Below are 11,520 nucleotides of genomic sequence, written 5' to 3'. Positions count from 1 at the left end.
TTGGGGGTTGCGTCCGGAACGTGCAAGCTTGTAGGAGAGGCGAGGGAGGCGAGCAGGGCACGGGGCCCGCTGAGCTGGGACGCGGCGCAGCCGAGCCCCAGCCCGCTGCCCCGCGGAGGGGGCCCCCCGCAGCTGGGCCGGCCCCCGGGGTGGTTCCCGAACCGGGGTGGCAGGTCGGGCCTCGGCACCCTCACAGCGACCAGGCATTGAACGCGGGCGGCGCGGTGTGGGGGAGTAGGGAGCCGCGCAGCCCCCGGGGCCCAGCGGAGTCCCTGGGAGCATCCCTCGGCCCCCCGCCGGCCGCACTGGGGGCCCGCCACAGCGCCGCCTAGAGTCCGCACCTTGCACCACTCGGGTCCTCTTTGTACAGTAACTGTAAGTCCGATTGCCCTCACCGTTAGCTAGCACGTCAGCTTACCTGGAAGGGCCGCCCAGACCCATTTCCCGGGAGGGGGACGAGCCCCTGGTCACCCAGCACTAGCAAAGCATGGTGGCCGCCCCTCTCCCCTCGCCACCAAAATTGTACCAAGAGGGGCACCAAGGGGTCAGCGGGGTGGCATGCATTCTCTCTTGCGCGCGTGGAACCTCCCCCTCCTCCTTTGGTGGTCAGGTCAGGGTCAACCCCTCCTGCCAGGTCTCTGGACACAAGGAGCTCCAAGGCCCAGGAGGCAGCTGTAGCGTCAAGCCTAACAGGACTCCTGCTGCGTCTTCCGGTGCCTATGTTGTCCCTTCGGGAGCCAGGGTCCCCGGACGCACACAGCCTGAAGTTGCAGGATGGAAAGCACAAGCTCTCCCGGGGGGCTCGGGAGTGACGGCATGCAAGGTCACTGCCTCCGCTGCCGGTTCCCCCTCCATGGCCCAGTCACTGATCTGGGGTGCATGCCCCTTCCTAGAGGATGGCACCCTCTCCTTGCAAGGTCTTATCACTGAGCTGGCCCCTGACCTGTCCTGCTCTCCTGCGCAGCAGCCCCTGGGTGTCCGGAGGGGACGGCACATTGGATCCTGTGCCGTGCTCCCCGAGGCAGCTTTGCTGTGCAGAGACACTCCGGCCAAGGGGACAAAGGACGGACTCTGTAGTGGCAGGTCAAACACTCTGGACCCTCACCGGCAGGACAGCCAGAGCCACACCTGGACTCTGCATCCATTCCGGGGCGTGTGAATGGCTGCTGCCAAGGACCCCAAAGACAAAGACTGAGGAACCGGCATGGGTCAGGGGAGACGAAGGAGGCTGGACAGCTCAAATGCAGGGTGATCCTGGATGGGCTCCCAGACCAGAAAAAGGGGCATTACAACACAGCTCTGGACGTCTGAATAAGTGACAGTCTTTGGTTTAATGTTAAGTTCCTATTTTTAATTTAATCTTTTTTAAGTAGGCTCCACACCCAGCGTGGAGCCCAGTGCGGGGCTTGAACTCACATCCCTGAGATCAAGACCTGAGCTGAGATCAGGAGTCAGATGCTTAACCGACTGAGCCAGCCAGGCGCCCCTAATTTCCTATTTTTAATAATTATACTGTTAGGGTGCCTGGGTGGCTCAGTTGGTTAAGCGTCTGCCTTCGGCTCAGGTCATCATCCCAGGGTCTTGGGATCGAGTCCCGTATCGGGCTCCCTGCTCAGTGGAGAGCCTGCTTCTCCCTCTCCCTCTGCCTCCGTGCTCTCTCTCTCTTTCAAATAAATAAAATCTTTCAAAAAATAATTATACTGTTGCTATAAAGGATGGGGAAGCTGGGGGAACCATATCTAAATATTGTGAAAGACAACTTTGCTGAGGTATAAATTTACATACCATAAAATTCACCCATCTTAAATGTCCAATTCAACGACTTTTAGTAAATTTGCCCAGCCGTGCGAAGCATCCGCATGATCTGGTGTTAGAGTGATTTCATGGCCCCAGCAAGCCCCAGCCCCAGGCCACCCGGAACTGTTGTCCGTCTTTATTGGTTTGCCTTTTCTGGATATTTCACATAAAGGGATTCATTCTTCCTGTGACACGTGGTCTTTTGTGTCTATCACAACTTAGCACGTTTTTGAGATCTTCTTCCTCTTTTCACAACCTTTTTTTGGTACATCTGAAGTTCTAAGTTCTAACTAAACCAAGAGCCAGAAAAGAAAAAAAAAAGATGAATCACCACCCTTTCCCAGCGTGGGAGGGATGAATGTAGTACCAAGGGGCTAGTGGGTCTCGAGGCTTGGGCTAAATCAGGTCTCTGTCGCTGGTGGGGTGGACCCTGACAGAGCACGAGCTCCTGGGTGCGTCAGAGCCCTGCTGCGGGGATCCCGCAGAGATGCCCCCACCCCCCATAGCTAGTCCTTTCATAAGCCCCCTTTTCCAGCACAGGGAAGGGGGGGCTGTGGTGGCAGAGGCTGACTGATGTCCCCTGTGGTTGTGGTTTTGGACTTGGCTGAGTTTGCAACTGCCAGGGGTGATCTGCCTTTTTTGAAGACCAGACTAGTGGATTAAATGGGCATATGTGAGGGAGACTGCCCCCCACCCCCACCCCGAGCATCCTATAAGGCTTTTCAGGCGGCACCGATCTCCGCCTTTCCCTCTGGAATGCAGCATTGCTTTTCTTTTTTTTTCTTGTCAGAGAGAGAGAGAGAGAGAGAGGCACAAGCAGGGAGAATGGCAGGCCGAGGGAGAAGCAGGCTCCCCGCTGAGCAGGGAGCCCGATGCGGGATTCGATCCCAGGACCCTGAGATCATGACCCGAGCCGAAGGCAGACGCTTCACCGACTGAGCCACCCAAGTGCCCTGCAACATCGCTTTTCATGGACTCTCTTAGCTCGGAGGGGCAGTCTCGGAGGCTTCCACTTGGCCAGTGGGAGGTTTCGACCATAAGCAGGGGCGTCCACTCTGATTAAAGATCAGGGCCGGGGAAATGACCGGGCCAGGCTGTGGACCCGGCTGTCCCACTGTGAGCTGGGCCTGGGTGGGACTCCCTTTGCTGTGTATCCACTGTTGCTCCCCTAACCTGAGTCAGGAGGACACTTGACATCCTCAGGGTCAAGGTCAGCTCGGACCGTGTGTCCAAGTGCAGTCCTAAAGCAATCAGGTATTCTTCTTCCCTGGGTTGTGTACGGTGGGCTCTGAGTAAATGGTGGTAGGCCCCTCTGAGGAGGCCCCTCTGGGAAGGACGCATCGATGGGGGAGAGGCCTCCCTCATGGGGTCCCCTGTCTCCTTTGCTCAAGGGGCTCAGAGTCTGAGAACTGCCTCCTGTCTAGAACCTGGGTAATGTTTCATGGCTTTGTCTTGGGGTAGCCATTCAATCAACGATCCACTGTTGAGTCCTCCTGCTTCTAGAAAGGAAGCCAACCCCCTGTCAGATGCCCGGCTATGTGCCCCCCCGGCCACACCGTGGCCCACTAACGGCTCGCAGCACTCTGTGGGCCTGGTCCTTCCACTTGGCCTCTGAAAGGCCCACATTCCCACCTGGCCCATGGCTATCAGGGGGCCCGGTTCTGTCACGCCTTCTACTGTCAGCATGGGCCTCCAAGGAATGGCCACCCGGCTTCTCGATGAGGTGTCCCTCAGGGTGCCCTCTTTCTGGTAAATGGATGTCCTTGGGGTCCCTTTGTGGGACATATTTGGCTGCTGGGCCTATTTGGCTATCACAAATACAGAGGTACATGCATTCTAGTGTGCAGAATTTAAGCAAAGTCTCTTTTACCGCACAAGCAAATATCAAAAAGAAATGGTATGGGGGAGGCAGATATAACTAATAGATGGGATTTTGGTTTCTTTAAAATTTTTTTTACTACTCAGGGTCCAGGCCCCCCTTGATTCTCCATCACCGAGAGTACCATGACACAGTGATGGTGTATCTGAGGCTCTTGACCTTGAAGACGACAGTATGTGGTTGGGCTCTGCCCCCCACAGGGGGGGAAGCAGCTGGGAACTTAAGAAAATACGGAACCCCTCTGAAACCTTGGCATTCAAGATGAGAGACGGTGATGGTGTGTCAGGAGGGAGAGAGCTGAAGGTAGTTCAGAAGCTCTCACCTTGGCTGAGGCCAATGGAGTGCCATCCTCCATGACTTGAGCATAGAATTCCAGCTTTTCCTTCTGCGGTTCTGAAAAGTTCTTCTTTCCAGGGACAGGGACAAATGGAGGCTTTTGCACAGGCCGCGTGTGACGAGCTACCTTGGCTTCCAGCCCTTCCTGCCCACTGCCGGCTGGGCCCTGTGGCCTGGAGCAGGGAACACGCTGGCCCGCCCTCTCCCGGCCCCGGGGCTCCAGCTCTGTTGGTTGTCCTTATGTTTCTGCGGCAGACAGCACGTCCTTCCCCCGGCGCAGGCCACCCCCCTCGGAGACTGCATTCCAAGACACAGATAGGAAGGCGGAGGAGTGAGTTCTGTCCTCCCCCTGCTGGTTTCTGATGTGGGAAACAAAGGCAGAAGAAAAATTATTAAATTTCCGTACTACCTAGAGCCCACTGACAAGTCCTTGAAACGGGCAGAGTGACATTCCTCTAGGGACTCGACTGCCTTGATGTTAATACTTCACTAAGGGCAAAAGGCAACCTTAGGGGCCCCTGGGTGGCTCAGTCGTTAAGCATCTGCCTTAGGCTCAGGTCATGATCCCAGAGTCCTGGGATCGAGTCCCACATCGGGCTCCCTGCTGGGCGGGAAGCCTGTTTCTCCCTCTCCCACTCCCCCTGCTTGTGTTCCTGCTCTCGCTGTCTGTCAAATAAAATCTTTAAAAAAAAAAAAAAAAGAAGGCAACCTTAGCCTGAGCCGCACCAGGATTCTCTAAGTCTACTTTAACATGTAAAAATTCCTTTGGAGGGGCACCTGGGTGGCTCAGTCGTTAAGCGTCTGCCTTCGGCTCAGGTCGTGATCCCAGGGTCCTGGGATCGAGTCCTGCATCGGGCTCCCTGCTCAGCGGGAAGCCTGCTTCTCCCTCTCCCGCTCCCCCTGCTTGTGCTGGCTCTCTCCCTGTCTCCCTCTGTCATATAAATAAATAAAATCTTTTAAGAAAAAAAGAATTCCTTTGGAAACTTCCTTTATCCCTAAACCCCCCAAGATACGTGTTGGCAATCATCCCTGAAGCATACGGCCCACCGATATACATCCAAAGGGTCTTGTGATCAGGTTTTATTAGATGGTAATAAATGACCTTTTCCCAACAATAGCTAGCCCCCTCAGGGTCCTGGAAACCTTGCTTCCAAAATTCCTTAGAGACTTTCGCTATCCCTGACCCTGTCCCAACTGGAAAGTATTTAACATCCCAACTTGAGGAAGTATTTAACGGGCCACCCCTCATGACCCCAGTGCAGCTTTCTGCCCACGGGTCCGTCCCCCTGCTTTAATAAAATCACCTTTGTGCACCAAAAACGTCTCAGGACTTCTTTCTTGGCTGTCGGCCTCGAACCCTAACGTCTTTCCCACATCAGTTTCCACTTTGGGTGAGGGTCCAAAGACGATCTTTCCCACCTTCACGAAAAGGTCTGTAGGCCCGGGCTAGCAGCTGCCGCCCAGCTTAGAGCAGCCATCCCGCTGGCCGGCACAGCCAAGAGGGGAGAGACGCAGGTGCATTTGCTGGCGTGAAGACAAGGAAGGGTGGGTGTGCTGGAGCACATGTTCCTACAAAAAAAAAGGAGGGGACACTAAGTAGGCCCTGGGGGCTGCTCGGAGGGTAAGCCTCAGGGCTTCAAGTAAAACGTCTCAACTGCTAAGGACCTAAAGTATCCCTCAGTTACCTCCCGTTAGACACAAGGACCGGGCGGGCCCCAGAGAGGGGAGAGGGTGGTGGCCCCGAGGCCCACCCTCCTACCCGTCATCGTCATCGGGTAACAGATTATGCCCTGAGGTAAGCCAGACCAAACGTCCCCCCTCCCTCCACCGTGCAGTGGGCGGGCAGGTGCATCAGGGATGGACACACCCCCCCCCCCAGGAGTCCCGCGCCGGTCCCCCGCCCTCCCTGCAGCCGCGTGAGCTCCAACACACAGGCGGTTTCCATACTAGCAAAATACTTTTATTATTTTATAATGATAAAAGAAGGAGAGTAAAGATTTCTTTTTGGTGTATACCAGAGTTAAGGGCGGTAGAAGAATAAGGGGATTAATGGGATTTTTATGCACTTTGATGACAATAAAAAGTTAACAATACCAACCGTTTGCCATAAAACTTATCATAGCTCCCCCAAAACACATATATAAAGGATCATAGTTTTAAAATCTATAAAAGTAAAAAATATACAGTCAGAAACTCTAACGCTTATTTCCTCTTTAATATAAAATTGTAAACATTTATTTACACAAAGCAAATGTGTATAACAAAGTCCGAGCACCCTTCTTTTGAGTCATGGCTCCTGGAAGAGGGGATCTGCACTGAAGCGGAGGCATCTCCTCCCGACTCCCCAAAAACCAGATTCATAAATAAAGCCACGGGCAGCTCCCTGGGGGGACCCCAAGCATCACATTTTATTGCTTCAACACTGCAGCGAAGAAGCCTGCTGTCTGTCCGGCGGCCCGAGGACTAAGGCAGGGGCGGCCCTCCCCAGGAGGGGACAGAGGTGAGCAGCCAGAGGGAGACCGGGAGAGGAACAGGACCCATCACCAGCCTTCAGCCCGCTATTTTTGGTAGAAAACCCGCTGAAGTCACCCTCTTCCCCTTCAGATTGGGGAACTCGCACAGAGGGTGGAGTCTTCACTGGCTTTATGATTCATTCCCTTCTTTGAAAGCTAAATTCAGCATCTGGGGAGGGCAGGGAGGGCGTTTAAAGGGGAAATGGCCCAGACACCACCCAAGGTGGCAAATGGCTATTAGAGAAGAGGATCTGAGGGTCCAAGTACCCCCATGAAAGGCACTGCTGGTGCAGAATAATAACTCCTGTGCACAACCCTTGTCCCCTCAAAAGCCACTTAGGCTGCCCACGTGGATATCTTCCCTGGCTCAATTCTTTACACAGGACACTCCTTGAACCATCCACTTTGAGACTCCAGGGAAATAAAAACAGGGTTTCGGTTTCTCCCGAGACCACTCTGCATGGAAGCCACTCTTCTCAGTGTCCTATCTGCTCTCCGACACTGTTTAAAAGGGTCTCAACCCTGCACTTACCATTTTGCTTTCGTTCTAACCCAACTGCTCTCTCCATCTGTTTTGTCCAGAAACAGCCCGCAGGTAACCCTCTGTTTTGTGGACTCTTAGCTTAGTCAAGTCCATAGACCTTCAGAGAGAAATCCACTCAGATCTCGAAAAGGATTTTTTAGTGTTATAAAGCCATTCTCTTTAAAAAGTGCAAGTCATCTGACATGGGAGAGTGGCAGAAGTGGTAAAACCAAGTGGGATTCTCTCCTTCGCCTGCCCCCCCCACAGCGCTCCCCGCTTTCCCGCCTTCCCCCACACCTCTGCTTTCTGGGGAGGAGACGCCTTCCCGCCTACAACGCTGGGACTCCCCAGGGAATTCTAGTGACTCTTTCCCCACCAATCTAGTACACTGTCGCCTTCAAGAAGTTTTCCATTGGCCCGGAGAGACAAAGAAGGGGAGGCAGGAAGCTCACAGAAACTGGAGATGGGGTGAAGACCTCTGTGCACAGCTCAGCTAGGATCACCTTCCTGACACATTAAATCCCAGTTTTCAGAGAAAACTGCAGAAGGTGGGGAGTGACGACGAGAGAGGGGACACAGGCATCCCGAACTTTCCATTTCAGCACATAGCCCGGGGGCTGCCTGGGGGCGGGGGGGGGGCACAGCACTGTGGGAGGGGGAGGCAGAGGCCGCATCTGTGTCCCCAGCTCTGCTACCTCACGCATCCTGTTCCTTTTTGGCACATGCGGTCTCAGGTTGCGCTGACGGAAATGAGTTCCCAGGGACCCCCCCTTCCCCCCCCCCCCCCCCGAAAGCGGACAAAGAGCAGGAATAAGAAAGGCTCTTGACCACAAGGAAACCCTCGGTTCCCAACGCCACGCAATTGGTTTAAACCACCACCTATCCTAATCGGTCTTCAAATCTTTAAAAAAAAAATTTAATCTTTTCTATGCTACAAATTGCAAATAGTTCTGCTATATGAAGTTGCAATGAAACCTGTCCCCAGCATGGGGGCAAGTGGAGAAATCTTGGATTAAGTCAACACGACGGCACAGATTTTTGTAAGCCTGACATCGTGGGTTTCACTGTTCTTACTGTTGGGTTTTTTGGTCATTTGGATTGAAAACCACCTGTAGAACCCTGTCCTGCTGTCCCGACACCGGACAACGGATACCAGCAGAGGGGCTGGGGCCAGCCTGACCGACCGCAACTGCTGGCTGGAGCCGGGGGGGCCCCCCCCGCAGACCCTGGCCGGGGCCCGCCTCAGCCCTGGGGCTCTAGCCCCCCACCCCCACCCCGCCCGGTTCCCCGGGCCACGGGCTTTTGGTCCCAAGTAGTTGCTCTTTCTTGAATCTGAGAACAAAAATACAGGCTGTCTGAACACTGAGAACACTGCAAACCCTCCAGTTACTGAGGCCCTAAGAGGTCGTCCAAATCATTCATCCACTCTTCCGAAGTCCTGTTCTTCAGCAGGGAGTCGATCAGGTCGGCATCTCCGGCCATGCTGGCCAGGCCGCTGCCACCCGGCTGCCCGCTGTAGGCGAAGGGGAGCTCCTGGCCCGCAGTCCGCACGGGGTAGGCCTGAGCGCAGTGCAGTCCTGCCCGGCCCGCCATCGGTGGTGCCGGGCTCTGGCTGAAGGCCCCCAGCTCAGGCCCGCCGGGGCTCAGGCCCGGCAAGCCCGGCTGTGGGGCTCCCTGGGGAGGTGCTGGGGCGGGGGCACTGGTCCTCTGCTGCGCGCTCACCGGGGGCAGCATGGACCCCGCCGCAGCTGCCGAGCTCATGGGGGCCATGGGCCTGCTGGGCATCGCCTGGGAGAACTGAGGGCTGGACATTTTCAGGTGGGCCTGCTGCATGTGGAAACTGGAGGCTGCCGTGAAGGGGCTCACGGTGCTGCTCCCTGGGGTCTGGCCGCTCAAGTTCGGCAGGCCCTGATGTGGCCACGAGGGGTTCTGGCCTCCCATAGCGGCTGACACCCTCGGGACCTGTGGCTTGGTTAAGCCAGAGTTCAGGGTCCCCTTATTGTGCTGCTGGGAGAGGCCGGAGCTCCCCAGAGAGTTCTGCCCATAGGCCGCGGAGACCGAGGTGTTCTGGCCCACGCTGGTCTGCCGTGCGATGTGGGCGTGTCCGTTGGTGGCCTGTGGCGGGGGCTGGGCGACGATCTGGGTGATGCTGGAGGCCATGCCGTAGAGACCGCCCTGCGGCAGGCTTTGGGAGCCAGTGAACTGGGCCACACCCCGGTCCTGCTGGCCTGAGTTTGAGGGGAGCGAGGAAACCGAAGTGTGCCCGGGGCCCATCGGCATCAGACTCCCGGCCTGAGGGAACCCTCGAGGACAGCTGGAGTTAGACGGCCCCAAGTTGTTCATGCCAGGCACAGCAGCAGAGGACCCTAGAAGACAGAGAGGAGCCGGGCAATCAAGCTGGCATTTCTTGGCCCACCGCCGCGGGGGGGCTCTACGACCCCAGCTGCAGGTGCTACGCTCTGGCGTGAAAGGCCAAACCAGAACACCGGGTATCCTGAGGTCAGTGGAGCCTCAAAGAAGACAGCCCTGGGGGCCGAAGGGGAGCAGGTTTCCTGCAGGGTGGAACGGAGGCCAGTCTGGAGCAGCGAGGAATTTAAAACCTGCTCAGAGGGAAGGGGCCAACCCCAGGGTGGGGGAAGCCAGGAGACTCAATGATTCCCCCGTCAAAGTCCCACCCCGGTTCTGCTCTGTGGGAGCCCCCTGCCGGCACAGGGAGGAGGGGGATGGATCCAGCCCAGGGTCTGCCTTGGGGAGGTAAGGGCTCCGTGCAGTGTGACCAGGTGATGACGACAGGTGGCAGGGCAGGGAACCAGAGGCTCAGTGCCTGGGAAGATCTGCGGAGGGCTTCAGAGAAACGGTGACAAAGACACTGGGTTTTAAAAGGATCGAATTTCAGTGATTTAACAGTTTGGAGAAACGGAGTATTCTAGATGGAGAAGAGAGCATGGAAGGGCATGGAGTTACGAGAGGCCGGCTGCGTGGGGAGCTCCGTGGCTGGGGTATTGGGAGGGTGTCCCCACCGGCTGGAGATGCAGCTGCACAGAGAGCCATGGCCAGACTCAGGGGAGCTGGGGCTGCCACGTCAAGGGCGAGGTTGCAGAGCCACAGGGAGAGGGGACTGCAACAGTGGTTCCGGGGCTGGGCGGGGGCTGCTCAAATCACTCAGGTGAGGAGTGCACGAGCTGTTGGCACCGTGGGGGTGAGAGAGGAAGGGTGTGAGGTCCTGTTTATTCCTGGAGGGATGGCCTGAGCCAGGGCAGCGAGGTTCCTGTGCACATCTGAGACCTCAGAGTGCTTCCCGCCCGTGACACCAAAGTGAGACAAAAGGAAGAAAGAGAAGCAGCGAAAGGCCACACAAACTACCCCAATTCTCTCCTTATCTGGAAAATAAGAGGGTCGCTTTTTGAAGGCATGCAATGGCAGAAACAAAGAACTTTCTTAAGAATTACAGAAGCCATTTCCTGTTGATAAGCTATCCTCCGGCCAGGAAAGACTTTGCTTCAAAAGATGGTGCCACCAGAGCACTCGCCAAAGTGGCCTGCCCCCACGACTCTGTTCCCCCGGCCTGCAGGGGACCTAGAAAGCCGCGCTCCGCGGGCGACTAGACTTTCACAAGCAAGTCCATCTAGTTAGCCCCTAGCAGGAAGCCAGGGCGACGCAAGAGCCACCCGCTCTGCCCTGTGCCCACCTCCCCGGGCCCTCACCTGCGAACTGCCCGACCTGCTGGGGGAAGGTGCTCTGGGCTGGGTCTTGGTACTGGGGAGGTGGGCGCGTCAGGTGGCGCTGGAACTGCTGCTTTTCCTAGAAAACACCAAGAAGGAAAGACCAAAACAACAAGACCCACACAAAACAAAAACAAGAGTTAGAACAGACAGAAGCACACCCTACGTCTGTTACTCACGGATGCGTTCCCGTGGACATAATGCTCGTGGTTCCATTTGGGGGATTTTTAATAAACTGTGTGAAACAGAAGGATGGGGCAGATCTAAGGAGCAATGATTGAAAAAAAACCACAAAAAACGGTGGTGTATTGGTTTAAAAAAACGATGAGGGGAGCGCCTGGGGGGCGCAGTGGGTTGAGCGTCCCACTCTTGGTTTCGGCTCAGGTCCTGGTCTCAAGACCATGAGATGGAGCCCTGCACTGGGCTCCGAGCTGGGCGTGGAGCCTGCTTACGATTCTCTCTCCCCCTGTGCCCCTCGCCCAATGTTGGGAGGGCAGATCGGGGAAATGCTCATCAAAGCCACAATGACATCCCCTTCACACCCGCTAGGATGGCTAGAGCCAACAAGCCAAGTACGGGCAGGCTGTGGAGAGCCTGGCGCCCTCACACGGCAGTGGCAAAGTAAAATGGGGCAGTCGCTTGGGAGCCCAGTCTGGCAGCTCCTCACAGGGCCCCACGTAAGAGCTGCCACGTGACCCAGCAATTCCGCCCCCGGGTATGCACTCAACAGAGCCGAAAACCTGCGACCGT

General features: G+C 56.2%; 1 protein-coding gene across 1 annotated transcript in view; it reads right to left on the bottom strand.

The window, feature by feature from the left end:
- Positions 1-5,956: 5,956 nt before the first annotated feature.
- MAML1 (mastermind like transcriptional coactivator 1) overlaps positions 5,957-11,520 on the bottom strand; it is a 42,434-nt gene continuing 36,870 nt past the window's right edge. The window contains exons 5-6 of the mRNA XM_021689939.2: positions 10,753-10,849; positions 5,957-9,414 (exon numbers count right to left, since the gene is read on the bottom strand). Coding sequence (XP_021545614.1) covers positions 8,435-9,414; positions 10,753-10,849 — 1,077 coding nt within the window. The 3' untranslated portion in view covers positions 5,957-8,434. The remainder of the gene's footprint in view (positions 9,415-10,752; positions 10,850-11,520) is intronic.

The sequence above is a fragment of the Neomonachus schauinslandi genome, chromosome 7, assembly GCF_002201575.2.
Source record: "Neomonachus schauinslandi chromosome 7, ASM220157v2, whole genome shotgun sequence".
Lineage (NCBI taxonomy): Eukaryota > Metazoa > Chordata > Mammalia > Carnivora > Phocidae > Neomonachus > Neomonachus schauinslandi.
The sequence above is the reverse complement of the archived record's forward strand: the minus strand, read 5'-3'. Positions and strand labels throughout refer to the sequence as shown.